Below are 15,851 nucleotides of genomic sequence, written 5' to 3' on the forward strand. Positions count from 1 at the left end.
TGTGCTTTCTTTCTCGACAGCTGTCCTCTCTTTCTTGTCCTAGGTTTTCATTTCCCTGTCAGGTCACAGTCAAAGGCAGGTCCGCCATGCAGCTCGCTCTTTCTTTCGTGTTCCTTGCTTCGCTCCTCGTCTCGCTCTCGGTCCTCGGCGATGTCGCCCTGGCAGTTCCGACCAAGCGGGACCAGCTGGTCACGCTCCCTCTGAAGCGTATTCACAACACTCGGGACAGTAACCTGCACCCACAAGTGGTATGTGCCGAGTTTGCATGATATCGCGGATGTCTTGATTGTGATCACCTAATTCGCATTTACAGCTGCTGCAACAGCACATCAACCGCGGCTTGAAGCGCCATGCGCGCATGACCGGGCGTGTCCAGCCTGGCAAACGCGAACTGGAAGAGAAGATTAACAAGCGTCTTTACATCCCGCCCGTCGGCAGACAGAACCGCAAGCGCAAGGATGGCCTGTACCTCCATGGCAGCGTCGCGTATGTGGTTGTCTCGTCAGGAATCAATCTGTGCACTAATCCTCCCCCAAAGTGCCGCCAAGGACAAGAAGAAAGACAAGAAGAAGAAGGGTGCTGCCGCGGCAGGTGCTGCAGCGGGCGCTGCGGCGGGTGCTGCATCCAACTCGACCGCTGCAGGTGCAGCCGCATCCAACTCGACCGCGGCGGGTGCAGCTGCTTCCAACTCGACTGCTGCAGGTGCAGCCTCGTCTAACTCGACCGCGGCATCTACCTCCACCTCGTCATCGACGTCGGCAGGTGCTCCTGATGTTGCGGAAGGAATTCCCGCTATCGACGTCTCGGCTGCTACTAGCGGTGGTTTAACGGTTGCCAACGCTCCTACGGCTAGCAACTCACTCGGCCTTGACATTGAGTCCGTGAATACCAGCCGCAGATTGTGATCCTTAATTGACATTATGATACTTAGGGCGAACGACGTTGGTTATATCGCTACTGTGCAAATCGGTACTCCCGCGCAGGACTTCAAATTCCTCATGGACACCGGCTCCGCGGACATGTGGGTCGGCTCCGAGTCCTGCACCACGGAAGGCACAACCCAGGGCTGCGTATGTTCCTTTGCATTCAAGCGCTTTCCGATCAACGTTCTGACAACGTTTGCAGGGCAATCACACTTTCCTTGGCACACAGAGTTCATCATCTTTCGTCCAGATTGGGACCCAGTTCGAGGTCACATACGGAACAGGCCAAGTGCAGGGTGTGACCTGCAGCGACAACGTCAACATTGCTGGCCTTGCGCTCAACAACCACACGTTCGGTGTTGCGAACGTCGAGAGCAGTGACTTCTCTGCTGATGATATCCCCTTCGATGGCTTGATGGGTCTTGCGCAATCTGTACGGCCGCTCGTACTATCTGGTTCCTCCCACTTACTGATTGTTTTCTGACAGGGCCTCTCTGAGGAGGGAGTGTCAACTCCTGTCGAGTCGCTCGCATCGAACGGCCTCATTAGCGCGGCGATCGCCTCCTTCAAGATCTCGCGCCTCGCCGACCAGCTCAACGACGGCGAGATCACCTTCGGCGGGCTCGACGCATCCAAGTTCGTCGCAAACACCCTCGTCACCTTCCCCAACGTCAACACGGAGGGCTTCTGGGAGGGCGCGATGACCGCCGTCACGTCGAACGGGCAGGACCTGGGCCTCACGGGCCGCACCGCAATCCTCGACACGGGCACCACGCTCATCATCGCACCCCCGAGCGACGCGGAAGCGGTGCACGCTACGATTACCGGCGCGCAGTCTGACGGACAGGGCGGCTTCACGATCCCGTGCACCTCGAACACGAGCGTCGCGCTCACGTTTGGCGGGCAGTCGTTCGAGATTAACCCCCTCGACATGCTGTTCGCCCCCGTCAACGCGGATGACCTCACGGGCGACTGTGTATCTGGCATCTCCTCGGGAGAGGTCGGCGCCGCAACGGAATGGCTGGTGAGTGGTACACCTTTCTCGTGGCTCGCGATTGGGCTCTGATGTCGGACGTGATTGCAGGTCGGTGATGTGTTCCTCAAGAACGCGTATTTCTCCGTGAACCAGAACACGAACGAGATCTCTCTTGCTCAGCTGGCAGAGGATCCGTAAACGTTACTTTGCTGGATGTGATGCACGCTGCTTTCAGACTCGAGGACACTTCACGTAGCACTGATTTGAATGAGCTTTGTACTTGCTTGCATGTTTTCATCGACGGATAATTGCTGTGCAATCGACTTATTCCTGGGGACCCTAGCTGTGTGATCGCGTGCGCCTTCCGAGATTTATCAGCTAGCTCATTGCCGTTGCAGGACCGACACGGGTGCTTTCATAAGTGGTGACAAGGGGTTACCTTTGGGAGTTACAAAAGGAAGACTCACGGATGTCGGACAGGCAAGCCACAAGCGGTAATACATACGACAGTCATTTGCACTCTAGATAATTGAACCTGTGATTTAGACATGCCTTCAGCATAATTCACTGTGCTATTTGAGAGCCCTCAGTGAGAATAAACTCAGGTCTTCCCAATGATCATCATGGAATCTCTACGTTCTTCGCCGTTGCAACTGGACCGGAGCAAGGATACACCTTTTATGCCCCTCCCCGGGATGTTCCTGGGTTCCAGATTGCATGATCTGCGCGCATTGCGTCAAGGGAACAGTCAGTGCGAGAGTCAGCGAGACCCAAAAGACACCGCGCCCCAATTGGTCAGGTCGCGGGTCACCAGTCACGCCTTCAGGGAGCTTTAGACGTATACATCAGTGCAGATGCTGCGGCCGTGTTCCGAGGGAGCGGTCGAGACGCGTTCCCGGCGTGGGCACTGGGTTCGGGGCATCGGGAGAACGGGAGCGGACCGCGCACGGGCCACTCAGTGGGAGGTGGAACCCGCAGCACTTGCGGAATGTCGGGCAGGCTCCAAGGGGATGGTGACTAATTACCTGAAATATAGCTACACATTGACAGCCCTTCGGCAGAGACGTACTAGTACAAATGACGCCTCGGGTGTATGCCGGGAAGGCCTGGACTAGGGAGACAGATGGCATCTATCAATTCAGTACGAATATGTTAAAAGAAACAGACAAAAAAGGCCCTTGGGATAGATACACAAGGAAAACATTGTGACCGGGACAAGGAGGGTGGGACAAATGCGAAGGAAGGAGGGGGGATGCATCACAATGCAGGAAAACAAAAGGACAAGATGCGGCGCACTATGCATATAGTTGTACATGTGTAAGACCTCCGGAGACAGCGAGGACAGGTTGAGACAAGAGGAGAGCGACCGTACGACGACAAAGCATTACTAGGCTCATAAGCGGCGGTATACAAGGTCAGAGTGTGGCGGCCTGTCCGTAATCGTACCCAACGCAGACGGGGAGTTTGGAGACAAGGGCATATGGGCTTAATCATAGTTCATTTGGGACTTGGAGCGAGAAGTAGGGGTGGTTTAAAGCATCCCGAACGCGGATTCGTTGCGCGGGGTCGAAAGTAAGGAGCCTCCTGACGAGGTCCAGAAACTGTCGATTGACGTTGTCATGTGTTGGAATGATCTCCTGCTTATCGACGGTGTCCATCAGCATGCGAGTATGATGCAGAAATAAGGATAGTCGACCAACCTGTAGGCTGCGACACGCGCGCACTTCCTTCTTGCTCTGCCTCGAAGCCTTCGGCTTTGGCCAGTCAAGTTTACTTCCCTCTTTAAAGAACTCTGGCTTTGAACGGGCACCAGATCTCGCAAAACGCTCAGGCATCTTGCCCATAACCTGCTCCATCATGGCGAGGTGCTCGAGGTTATCGTGGGTTTGGAATAGAGCGACGCCGGTGTAGAACTCAACAAGGATGCAGCCCAGAGAGAATGCATCGCATGGATATGACCATCCGAGGCCTGGTAGAAGCTTGTCAGCAGAAGCCGCAAGGAATGACAACAGGACAGCTTACCAAGGATGATCTCCGGAGCGCGGTAATGCCGTGTTGAGACAACGCTAGAGTGGTATTCTTCCTCGAATGTTGCTGAGCCGAAATCAATTAGACGGATGTCCGTGGATTCAAGTAGCCGTTTTGTTCTAAGCTGCGTGTTGCGCTGGAATACACGTGTCAAGGGAAATTTTTCATGAGGAGACATGATGCTAACCCCCTTGCCAGCAACGGGAACTTGAGCAAGGCGATAGTCATTGTTAACCAATAAGATATTTTCGGGCTTCAAGTCCGTGTGAATGAGATGCAGGTCGTGAAGAACTGAATATAGGTGTCAGTATGCAAATGTGGCACAGAGGTAAGTGTACCGACATGCTACGCTGCCAAGAAGCTGTCTTGCAAAGGATTGGATATGTTGTCGTGGGAACGGTGCAAAGTCGTTTTCCTTGAGAAAGTCGTACACGCACATCCCCAGGAGCTCCGAGACGAGACAAATGTGGTTGCGGTGGTCGAACCATTGCAGGAGGTGTATACATTTGCTAACAGAGATTGGCCTCAGCTATCGATGTCATGCATGTTGTCGACAGACAGCCTACTTGTTATTTTTCGGATCCCGCTCTTTGAGCTTCTGCAGGACCCGCACCTCCATTTTGCTGGCATCACGGTACTTCGGTATCGCGCGAATAATCTTGATGGCAACACGTTTGTTTGTCTCGATGTCCACAGCTTCGACGACCTTGCCAAATGTCCCCTGGCCCAACAGCCGGACAGTACGATCTGAGGGGATGAGCTGAGAGTGCTGAAAATCAACATCTCAGACAATACTTACACCGTCGATAGATGATGTCGTCTGGGACAATGATATAGTGGCCCTCTTTGTCGTCGCATGGGACTTGCTCCTTAGATGCCTAATGATGGGGCGTCAGATATGGCCGTGACCATTGTCACGAAAGTGGGTGGGTGAACGCACATCGTCGACAGCAGTACCGCTACCGCTGGCGTATGGCTTGGTCGCGCTGAGGGCGGTCTGAAGGTGCCCATTTACTGGTCGCTTGCTGACAGAGCTCGCGTCATCGGCGATGTCTCGCCTCCGTTTCTTCGCCGCGGGAGGGGCTGCGATGGCCGAGGACGTGCTAGCGGATAGTGCTTGCGCCTCCGCCGCAGCGCGAGCCCTCGTGCGGACGGGTGCGGTGAAGACCGGGGGCTGATATGACGCCGAGTACAGGTGCGCGTGCGTGGATGCTGGGGAGACAGTCGATGGCGGGGGAGTGTCCTCGATGACGATGACATCGCGGACTCTGCCTGTATTGTCGACCTCTTGGACTTCGCTGTAGCTAACCGTATACTGGTGCGCACGCTTGCGCTTGCGCGTAACGGCCGGCGGTGTGGGCATGGCGTTGAGATTGCCGTTCAGGGAGCGATTAAGGGAGGGGTGAGGGTACTGGGGTAAGAGGTGCGGCGCCATGGTTTGCACCAGGGACTGCATAGTCAGGATGCTTGTGGACGACGTGGTGGTAGAGGAGAGAGGGAGCGACGGTCTATCTGCTGATATACACGGAGTCGAGGTTGCAACTGAGAGCGTCTCCCTTCGGTCTCCCCCAGCTCCTTATTTGTTTGTGAGCCACGGCTCAGCCACCCTTACAAAACCTCTCTCGGACCGCGGAGCACGTCGTCGCACGTCGCTATTCTCCTCTGCTCGACATCGCGGAGCCAGCTACTATACGGTTAGGGCCTTGCGGGTCCCTCTGATACAGTGGCAGCCCCCATCAGGGCAATATAGGCCGCATCGAGCTGTACTTACGTTTGGGCAGGAAGTGATGACGCCCATGTCGCACAAAACTTGCTAGTTCTCGAGGCACAATATCATTTCTTCGAGAGACGGCTCGCTCCATTGATGAACGTTGGTCGCTGGCTGCCCCGCCACACCAGTGTACTTATGCAGGGCGGCGTCCTTGTTCAAGAGGCTACGGCAGATGCGCACGTGGACGACACACTCGCGGCTGCGCGCTGCCGGCGGTGCCAGCCACTGTCACTGACCTTCTGTAAGTACCTGAGCAACGCGCATTGCCGTCAAGAGAAATTCTGCTCTACCTTGCCTACAATACGATACGCACGATAACGAATCGCGATGCGTAAGAGTAACGTCAACAAATGCAGCGGGCCCGCGAACGCGAACAATACACCGCTGTATTTGTCCAAGGCGCCAATGTGGGCCGGGAAACACAAACAAATCACAAAAATTATAAATGAGAGATTCGAAAAATGTGTTAAACCTGGAGTACTTTTGTTGCGAAATACGCTGCAGCTGCGGGAAGATTGCCATAAATATGCTCATGACCCCATTTCCGGTTGGCGCTTAGTTGCCCGGCGACCGTAGACAACCAACATTAGCTCTATATCTGATAGTAAGTCCATAAATATTGCTGTAAATAACTGTAAATACAACGTCATTTAATTATGAGTTAACAGACGCTGGTCGATGTTTGCACTTTGTTTGGCTAAGAGGGGGCCCGACTCTGCTCGCCGCCGACGGCGACGACGACAAGCTTATTCTTCTTGCTGCATGCGCTGTGCTGGCCTGCCGAAGTCATAAAGAGATGAGCGGACCCCTTCTCTCGGCTGAGAGCTCAGTCCTCCAGCCAGAGCCATACCCTCCGCTCTGCGGCAACGGCGACGACATCCCGATTGATCCTGCCCTTAGTGCGCCGCAAGTCGACCCAGCATTGTTAGCCGGAGGCAATGATGCTAGAAAGGTCGAGGTGAGTGCGTGTGTAGAAGGAGGCGTGGCCACCGACGCGTTATACACAAACGCGTCGCGTGTCGCGTCGCGGTCGCGATCATCTAGAGGCGTGCACCAAAACTGACTGACGACATCAAACACAGGTCGTCTCGCTTCCGGCACCCGTGCAGCCCAGTCCGACTCCGCAGCCGAGACAATACTCCCAGGGCCCGCAGGGCGACCCTTTTGCTCCTCAGCCTCCTGCGTATTTTCCCGTGGAGGAGCCTCCACCACAACCTGCAAAACCGGCTAAGAAGAAGCGCCAGCCTCGGCGGGAAGAGGAATGTGGGTTCTGTCACGGGAATGACAAGAAGAATAAGGTCGGAGAACCGGAGCTTATGGTGTCTTGTTCTAATTGCGGGCGAAGCGGTAAGTGCGCAGACCGAATCTCTGGCTGTTGGCTCATCTCGATGGTCAGCACATCCGAGCTGCATCGACTTTCCCGAGATGGGTGATGTCCTGCGCTCATATCTATGGCAATGTGCGAACTGCAAGAAGTGCGAGGTTTGCGACAAGGCGGAGGGTGATGTGAGTGAATCGTCCACACTTGCGCATAAGCAGTCCTGACTTTGTAGCGCAGAACAGGATGATTTTCTGCGATTATTGCGACAGGGGTTCGTAAAACTAGATCCAGGGAGACCGTAGGCTGATATATGCATAGGATGGCACTTGGATTGCCTTCACCCTCCCCTCTCCGCGGCACCGGAAGGTAAATGGCACTGCCCGCTTTGTCCGCCTCTCCCACATCCAGATCATGAATATCCGCCGGTCATGGATGTACACTATCCCACCAAGGTGTTCTCACCTCATGGGCACTTGGCCCCAAATGGAATAAACTCACCGCGCCAATTTCCAACCAAGGTGCATACTCCGCATGAGGCGTACCGCGAGATGTCTGTAGCGTCCTCGTCTCGCATCCCCGACAGCGCCACGACGCACATCACCATCTCAGGAGCCGAAGAGTCGGATGGCGAGGCTACGCCCACGGCGGCGCGGCGCAAGGGTACAAGGAAGTCGCGCTCGAAGGGCAAGACACCCTTGCGAGATCAGTCGGTTGACACTGACGCTACCCGCTCGGACTCGGTGCGCCCTGCGAAGCGGATGCGCCTCCGGCTGACCTCTCCCATTCCTCCTCAGAAGACTGTCCTGCGGCTGCGGTTACCCGCGCGGGACAAGGGCAAGGGGCGGGAAGAGGAGCCGAGCGACGGAGAGAAGGGCATGTTTGATGATATATTGTGTCCGGAAGATCGGGACACTGCGTCGACGTCTATCTCCAACGGTGATCGGCAGCGGTTCGATAGCAGTCGGGCTGTGGCAGAGGTACGCTGGACAAGTTTTTGTCGATAGCCCGGTCGCTTGACCCTCGTCCAGGAGAGGATGACACCTCGACCCCCACCACCTGAGATTCCTGAGACCGCGGGTGCAGGTCCTTCTACGAGACCATTGCGTTCAACGGCCCATCTGCGCTCGGAAGCTACTGCGCCCCCGGCGTCCGAGCGGTCGGAATCGCCTTCCCGGTCAACTCCCATGCCGCAGATGCAGCACCCACCTAACGGATTGCGCATCCGGCGGATACGCTTCGGTGAGTACGACATCGAGACGTGGTACGATGCGCCGTTCCCCGAGGAGTACGCGAACATCCCAGACGGGCGCCTGTGGTTATGCGAGTTTTGCTTGAAGTATATGAAGAGCGAATTTATATCGAGGCGGCATCAGGTAGACATGCTCTTCGATACCATCAACCCCGCAATTTTCATGACTTCTTCCCCCCTTTGTGCTACTGTAGTTGAAGTGCAAGATGAGACACCCGCCCGGCGACGAGATATACCGCGACAACGCAATATCAATATTCGAGGTCGACGGGCGCAAAAACAAGATCTACTGTCAGAATCTGTGCCTGCTTTCGAAGATGTTCCTGGACCACAAGTCCCTGTTCTACGACGTCGAGCCCTTCCTTTTTTACGTGATCACCCAATTTGACAGCCTGGGTGCTCGGTTCGTCGGATATTTCAGTAAGGAAAAGCGCAGTCCCAAAGACTACAACGTCAGTTGCATCATGACCTTACCCGTGCGACAGCGCCAGGGTTGGGGACAACTGCTCATTGACTTCAGTACGGACTGTTCAACACTCATTTAATACTTGCTCATACATCTTCATGATGCAGGCTATCTATTGTCAAAGAAGGAGCAGAGGTCGGGTTCGCCTGAGAAGCCGCTCTCTCCATTGGGTGCATTGGGCTACAAGAGCTATTGGACTTTTGCACTTATGCGATATTTCCGGACAGCACCACAGAATCCTCGTCTGGAAGGTCAGCCACTTTTCGCTGGCACGAAACAACCCCCCATTGATTATTTTCGTCGGTCGAAGTAGACATCACTGTCGCTACATCTATGACGATCGAGGACGCTTACAACACGCTCGTGCAGCTGAAGATGCTAACTGTCGACGACAGCTCGAGACGGCTGAAGCCAATGCCCGGCCAGACCATCAAGGTCCAGAAAGGGCGGAAAAGTGGGGTAGCGAGGAAACATTTACAGCGTACGCAGACCAATGACGACGAAAAGGTCAAAGGACCTTTCGTCCTCCCGACCAGTTATGAAATACACTGGGATCCGGACGAGGTAGAACAATACATGGCTCGCTGGGAAGCCAAAGGCTACCTGACGCTCAAGCCCGAGAAGCTCAAGTGGAGTCCGTTCATCGTAGCGAGGATGCGCAAGTCAGAGCAGCTATCGTCCGACCAGCCGCAACAAGCAGCGAAGGTGGATCTGGTAGCCGCAGAGGCGGGTGCAAGGCTGGATACATCGACGGAGACGCGCTCGACGAGTATCATTGCCACGAAATCACCGGCCTTTTCGTTATTCGATGATGACAATGTCATTACCATATCGTCGTCCCGCGAAGCATCAAGAGTCCAGCCCGATGCGGAAATCGCGCGCTCTCCAAGTGCGATCCCGGACTCGGAGGCACAGTCGACGCAGCAGGCATCGTCGGGCAATCCGCAAACTCCGCGGGGAACAAGACCGGAATCAGTCCATGAGAAGGAACGGGAAGTAGCAAGAGACTCACAAGCGGACGACCTGGATCAACTTGAGCTAGACAGGGCGTTTGCTGAGCAGCTGGCGAGAGACGAGTCCAGGAGCCGCTTGCGCAATCGGGTCCATTCAGAACCATCCGCGCCTATACCCCGTGATGAACCCACGACACGCAAAGGACGGCCTCCCGCAGGGCGCCGGGCGTCCACTCGCACAGGCGGAGACAATAGCGGCGCTCCCGTGGGCGACGACGCAGTCCTTGCAGCGCAGCTCGCACGAGAGGAGAGCACACGGCGCCTTCTGCGTGCACGGTCAAATACAGAGCAGCAGGACGCCAAGAGAGCGGATCCGACGCCCCGGTCAGCGTCGCCACGCAAACGCCGACGCGTCGACTCGCCGAACATGGATCGGACGCTTTCAACGTCCATGTCGCCACCAATAACGCGACGCAATAGCAGGCGAACTTTGGCCGACTCCTCGCTTTCGAAGGACACAACAGCACAGCGCAAGGCTTCGCGACGCTTAATGAACGGCACCGCTGGCATGGCCCCGCGACAACGGCAGGCCGCGACGCGGCCTACGTCGGGTACGAGTGGATCAGCTGTATTGATGTATGATCGTGAAGAGGAAGAAGAGTCCTCGGATGGGGAGACGCGTAAGCATGCGATGGCAGCAGATAAGGGACAGCGCGAACCTATCATCGATGTATCGGTGAACGAGCCAAAGTACGAAGATACGGGCACGCCACTCACTGCTACCACCGCACGACATAGCGCACCCAGCGACGACACTGTCTTCGTCGCAGAGGAACACGCCGGAGGGACAAGAAAGACCTCTCCCGCGAGGCACATCATCGTCAAGGTCCCCACGGCCGCACCTGTAAATGAGCAGCAAAGTGATCGCCGCGATGGGGAGGATTTTATGGAAGTAGATAAGCGCATGGGCGGGGATGCAGAAGTTGAGAGGGAAGGAGAAGCTGATGCAGAGGGCGAACCTGACCTGGATGGGGAGCCAGACCTGGAGATGCTATGATGACGCGTGTCATGTGTACCATTGTGCTTGGGACCTTGTCATTCATTAGAGGTTGTATTGTGTAGTATACTCACCGCTCGTTTAATGCAGCTATAGTTTGGTGCCAAGGGGTGGGATGCGAGATAAGATCCGCGTGAGCATGGGAAGCTGTAGTGAGCGTGCGCTGCTGCGGGCGCGTCAAGGTGAGTGTGAATCACTGAGAGAATGGCCGACAGCTGGATCGGCTTATAATAGTCGAATACTTAGCTTTGTGCAACATACGAGGGACAATAATCCCAAGTTTGCTCCTTGAGGTTTGTGGAAGTTGTCTCCAAACGCGATCAGGTCCGGCGGATACCGCGTGTCTTGAAGCCTGAATGCAATGAAGACCGGCTGGAAAATAAATGGGAAGGAAAACATGGAAGCTTTTACATTGTAAGCGTATATGAGGGCATCCATCTCAAGAATTCCCGGCTGTCCGGCTCAAAGTGTGGTTTGGGCTGGAGAGTAAGTGTGGACCGGAAGAGAGACCGGGAGACGCGGACGCTACCACTTGAAACCGTGAGATCTCGATCTGCACGATACTGTGGCGCAGAACCGTGGCGCCTGTGAATACACAAAATCGCCTATAAACGGAAACTCAGTAGTGAACGTCTATAACAGTGCCGTCATTACGAGTATATTGGGTATCATTTCATAAACCTAAGCAGTAAGTGCTTAGAGATGTTATGAGCGGACGGAAGATAGACCACGCAGGCTCCGTCACCCTTCGGTCACATATTGTTTTGTTCACCTAGCCACATATCGAACAAGTATGTGTTTATTCGATCGCCGTAATAGTTCAGCGAACGCAGCGAGTCATGCAACACCGTTCGAGTGCAAATTACTCTCAAGCTTACTGGCGGCGAGGCCGTATTCCTACATCTAGTCAGAACTTCGGTATTTAGCAACTCAGCGAGAGGTCGGTTGCGTGCAACGGTAACTGCAACCGAAAAAGTCATTAATTCAGCCATTTGGTGCCATTTCAAGGGTTCTCGAAAGGACCAGCGTATCCAAGATCACCAGGCCCGCCACTATACAGACGGTCAAAACTGGTAGCTATCCGCCATTCCGACAGCTCTTAAGTATGTTCGCAATTATGGCCTCATTTGAGTCGATACCCTCCACACTTCCGTGACCATCAAGCCACTTCCAAAGTCATGGAAGCATTGCGAGTTCGCTAAGCCACACAGCATATCGTTAAGGACCCCAAGGAAAGGAGGTCACCGAGCTTTCTACGAGGAAGAGTGACAGGGCATGCTGCTCGCAAAAGGACTTCCTTTATGCCCTCTACGGACATCAGAAATTGACACGCGCACATTGTTCGGGGACTCCGGAAAGTTCAAATCATGACAGCATGAACGACAGAATTCTGAAAGGGCCGGGCTGTTGGGGGTATCAGACAAACAATAGGGTCGTTGTCTACGTGTTCTTCGTCCACATCCCGGACAACGGGGTAAACTTTCAGATGAGTTTCTATGGCGGTGGGAGGAACAGCGAGGAAGACTGCGGCGTATGTAAAGGCACAGCGAGAGGAAGTGGTGGTAGACCTCCGAGTCGGGACCGCAATGAATCCAGATCACTGTGGTAAACGGTGTATTGGCTCATGTCGAGTAGTGAGTCCAAAGGGCAGCATACAGTGGTCTGATGCTTGAATGTTGATCCCAACAGTATAGGCGAATATTCACCAACAAGTATCTGTGTGAGGCCTTTGACCGCTGGTTCCGAGTTGAGGACCCCCGACCATGATTCATGATCCATGACACGCCACGGCTATATATCGAGAAAGTGGCCGTCTTCAATAAAAGCCAAGACTCACAGTTTGGTGTAACATTGGATGACAAAAAATTGTATGCGAAGTGAATGACCTTGCACGAAATGAGTCCAAACCATAAGTATTAAGGCTTTTTATGTCGTGCACGAAGGGTCGCTGAAGTATTACTGCAGAGGCGCCCAATGGTTCAAATTGTCACAGAATGTCACGCGTTGCGTAGATGATGTGACAGAGACTCGATCGGATGTGTTCTGCAAGCGCTCGAGTTCTTGGAACGCGTCTTGACTTCGAGCATGGCGGAACAACAAGCTCTCTACGCGACAGACGAGGTGCAGTATCGTCGGATGATTTCAGGAAAATGTGTACTGAAGCTTGACATTGCAGTATGGGCGTCCCTTCATCATTCTCCGCGAACAAGCCAAAAAGACTCGCAGTCATGGTGTAGAAGCGATCAAGGTACTGACTGACTAGCCTATGCATCTATTACACCTGCTGAGATTACTACGTTAAGTCACATATCCTGGCTGCGCGCACTGTGGCAAATATCATACGAACCTCTCTCGGTCCTCGAGGTCTGTCTAAGCACTTGCCCTTCGTTTCACTGACGCCTCATGCAAAATCCTTCGCCCACGAATAGGCCTTGACAAAATTCTCATCTCTCCCGATGGTGACATCACGGTAACAAACGATGGTGCAACAATCCTGAGTCAGATGGAGGTCGAGCACCAAATTGCGAAACTCCTTGTGCAGCTCTCCAAGAGTCAGGACGACGAGATTGGTGACGGGACGACAGGCGTCGTCGGTGAGTTGCCTGCAATATTTTTCAGGTATAGTCTCACAAATGTTCTCTTAGTTCTTGCTGGAGCCCTGCTGGAGCAAAGCGAAGCGTTGCTTGACAGAGGCATCCACCCCATCCGGATAGCAGATGGTTTCGATCGAGCATGTACGGTTGCGGTGGAGCATCTCGACCGCATATCCGACCGCGTCGAGTTCTCACTTGAAGACACGTCAAATCTCATCAAGACAGCGAAGACCAGTCTTGGCAGCAAAATGTATGTACCTCCCTGCAGTCCTTCTCGCATCCGCCTTTTTGACGTCACATAGTGTCTCAAAAGAGCACGAAAAGTTCGCAGAGATCGCGGTCGACGCCGTGCTCGCTGTAGCAGACTTCGAACGCAAGGACGTGCCATTCGACATGATCAAGGTCGACGGCAAGGTCGGCGGCTCGCTCGCAGACACGAGCCTAATCAAGGGCGTGCTCGTCGACAAGGATATGTCGCATCCCCAAATGCCCCACAGCGTGAATGACGCGCGCATCGCCATCCTAACGTGCCCGTTCGAGCCCCCACGCCCGAAGACGAAGCACAAGCTGGACATCACGAGCGTGGAGGAGTACCGCCGCCTGCGCGAGTACGAGCAGGACAAGTTCCAGGATATGATTAAGCGGGTGAAGGACACCGGCGCGAACCTGGTCATTTGCCAGTGGGGCTTCGACGATGAGGCGAACCACCTACTCATGCAGAACGATCTGCCTGCTGTGCGATGGGTAGGTGGTCCCGAGATTGAGGTGGGTCCAACGGCATGGTAGTTTGTATCTGGACTTGTTGCTGATGTTGACGTTAGTTGATCGCAATTGCAACGAACGGACGAATCGTTCCACGATTCGAAGACCTCACTGCAGACAAGCTGGGCAAGGCAGGTATCGTACGCGAGGTTTCCTTCGGCACCACGCGTGACAAGATGCTTGTGATCGAGAAGTGCGCCAACGCGCGGACAGTCACCGTCTTCGTTCGGGGAAGCAACAAGATGGTGTGTACCCTCCGTGTGCGAAATGTCTTCTCAACTGATATTGGTCTTCGCAGATCGTTGACGAAGCGAAGCGTGCTCTCCACGATGCCCTCTGCGCTGTCCGCAACTTGGTCGTTGACAACCGCGTCGTGTACGGCGGGGGTGCTGCCGACATCAGCTGCTCGATGGCCGTCTCGAAGGCAGCCGACGAGGTGCGTTCTGGGAACATCTACTCACCGCAAGATTCCTGTCCAATGCTGTGCTATAGATTGCAACCATCGAGCAATACGCGATGCGCGCCTTCGCGTCCGCTCTGGACGCCGTGCCGCTTGCTCTCGCGGAGAACAGCGGTTTGTCGCCTATCGAGACGCTCGCGGAAGTCAAGAGCCGGCAGGTCAAGGAGGGCAGCTCGAACCTCGGCATTGACTGCCTTGGTAAGGGTGAGAACGGTATGTCGGTGCAGCATGGGTCGATTGCATTACATGACTGATGGCCCGTTGTAGACATGAAGAAGCAATTCGTGTATGACCCGTTGATCTCGAAGCGTCAACAGTACTTGCTCGCTACACAGGTTTGTGACATGTTTTATACTCGAGTGCTCCATGCTGACAGTCACTTCTCACAGCTTGTGAGGGCCGTGCTGAAGATTGGTCAGTCCTCCATTATGCCCTAACCGGACATTCACTCATTAGCCTTTCATTTGTGCAGATGATGTCATCGTTGCTGGCCAGGCGGAGGATTAGTCGACCAAAGTGCAAATATGTCTGTAGAAGTATTCAACGCAACCTGCTAATATGCAATATCTACCCGCATCGATGGATCACATCCATTGTCTAGCATACTGGTAGGTCTATCATAGTCCTCCGGGATTAATGAGAATGTTGTCAAGTAAGTAGGCAAGAAAGTCCAAGATCAATGCATTGCGAAAAAACAAGAAAGGCCAGGTTACTCTGTCAAGAGACGATGATTTCCTCACCGACACTTTCGGTTATGGCCTGCGTCTTCTCCTGTTCCATGACGCCAGTTCCTTGTTCGTGATCGTCTATAGCGCACTTCACCTCCCACTCCTTGATCCCGACCGTACTTCCCTGAGATCTCCACGCATCCATCATGCGCATCCGCCTCTCGTCACACATCTTCACCAGCGCAGACCAATACTGCTCGTGGTCGTACTCGAACTCCCGAGCGCCGCCCCACTCTTTCATGAGCATCTCGGGCGTAAAGAGGCCGTCCTTGATGCACGCGGGATTGAAGCGCATCTTTTCGCGAGTGACGGGGTCAAGCAGCGGCGTGATAATTCGGAAGAACGCGTTCACGAGGAAGGGTACGTTCGTGATGAGGGCGCGTCCGAGGCGTTCTGGGTCTGCGGCGGAAGAGGTGAGACGTGCTGTGCCATGATGGCTACGGAAGTGACGCACAGTGGTTCTGAAGAATGTTGACAGTCTGCCGGCGAGCGCGTCATCAGTCGCCATTGAGCTTTAGGTGACATGATGTATACGTACCGCACGGGACTGTGAGATGGAAGGC

The 15,851-nt window shown here is 54.5% G+C and overlaps 7 protein-coding genes across 7 annotated transcripts; 5 read left to right on the forward strand and 2 right to left on the reverse strand.

The window, feature by feature from the left end:
- Positions 1-86: 86 nt before the first annotated feature.
- On the forward strand, positions 87-2,097 carry POSPLADRAFT_1061521 (hypothetical protein; the record flags this gene model as incomplete). Its single annotated transcript, XM_024481392.1, has 7 exons — positions 87-248; positions 314-486; positions 539-877; positions 932-1,070; positions 1,126-1,356; positions 1,411-1,947; positions 2,008-2,097. 7 exons carry the CDS (start codon positions 87-89, stop codon positions 2,095-2,097), a joined length of 1,671 nt encoding a protein of 556 aa, XP_024334637.1.
- A 920-nt stretch (positions 2,098-3,017) lies between these two features.
- Positions 3,018-5,290, reverse strand: POSPLADRAFT_1185837 (hypothetical protein; the record flags this gene model as incomplete). Its single annotated transcript, XM_024489182.1, has 8 exons — positions 3,018-3,536; positions 3,600-3,868; positions 3,922-4,063; positions 4,115-4,218; positions 4,270-4,436; positions 4,494-4,674; positions 4,727-4,805; positions 4,868-5,290. The coding sequence occupies 8 exons, from the start codon at positions 5,288-5,290 to the stop codon at positions 3,390-3,392; spliced, it is 1,512 nt and encodes a 503-aa protein (XP_024334638.1). The 3' UTR covers positions 3,018-3,389.
- A 1,833-nt stretch (positions 5,291-7,123) lies between these two features.
- POSPLADRAFT_1156366 (hypothetical protein) lies at positions 7,124-7,393 on the forward strand (the record flags this gene model as incomplete). The annotated part of the gene is made up of 3 exons (XM_024487064.1): positions 7,124-7,204; positions 7,257-7,290; positions 7,338-7,393. Coding segments are annotated over 3 exons (171 nt in total), but the record flags the coding sequence as incomplete, so codon positions are not given.
- A 501-nt stretch (positions 7,394-7,894) lies between these two features.
- On the forward strand, positions 7,895-9,047 carry POSPLADRAFT_1155827 (hypothetical protein; the record flags this gene model as incomplete). The annotated part of the gene is made up of 4 exons (XM_024486990.1): positions 7,895-8,009; positions 8,151-8,392; positions 8,463-8,787; positions 8,842-9,047. 4 exons carry the CDS (start codon positions 7,895-7,897, stop codon positions 9,045-9,047), a joined length of 888 nt encoding a protein of 295 aa, XP_024334640.1.
- POSPLADRAFT_1067827 (hypothetical protein) lies at positions 8,716-10,849 on the forward strand. Its single transcript, XM_024482232.1, has 2 exons — positions 8,716-8,787; positions 8,842-10,849. Exon 2 carries the CDS (start codon positions 9,068-9,070, stop codon positions 10,742-10,744), a length of 1,677 nt encoding a protein of 558 aa, XP_024334641.1. The 5' UTR covers positions 8,716-8,787; positions 8,842-9,067; the 3' UTR covers positions 10,745-10,849.
- Positions 10,850-12,829: 1,980 nt separating this feature from the next.
- On the forward strand, positions 12,830-15,067 carry POSPLADRAFT_1156025 (hypothetical protein; the record flags this gene model as incomplete). Its single annotated transcript, XM_024487018.1, has 12 exons — positions 12,830-12,865; positions 12,921-12,992; positions 13,048-13,108; positions 13,174-13,338; positions 13,390-13,588; positions 13,641-14,103; positions 14,160-14,345; positions 14,399-14,536; positions 14,593-14,773; positions 14,828-14,895; positions 14,950-14,974; positions 15,033-15,067. The coding sequence occupies 12 exons, from the start codon at positions 12,830-12,832 to the stop codon at positions 15,065-15,067; spliced, it is 1,629 nt and encodes a 542-aa protein (XP_024334642.1).
- Positions 15,068-15,277: 210 nt separating this feature from the next.
- Positions 15,278-15,767, reverse strand: POSPLADRAFT_1036843 (hypothetical protein; the record flags this gene model as incomplete). Its single annotated transcript, XM_024477172.1, has 2 exons — positions 15,278-15,687; positions 15,743-15,767. Coding segments are annotated over 2 exons (435 nt in total), but the record flags the coding sequence as incomplete, so codon positions are not given.
- Between the last annotated feature and the right edge of the window lie 84 nt (positions 15,768-15,851).

The sequence above is a fragment of the Postia placenta genome (assembly GCF_002117355.1).
Source record: "Postia placenta MAD-698-R-SB12 unplaced genomic scaffold POSPLAscaffold_17, whole genome shotgun sequence".
Lineage (NCBI taxonomy): Eukaryota > Fungi > Basidiomycota > Agaricomycetes > Polyporales > Adustoporiaceae > Rhodonia > Rhodonia placenta.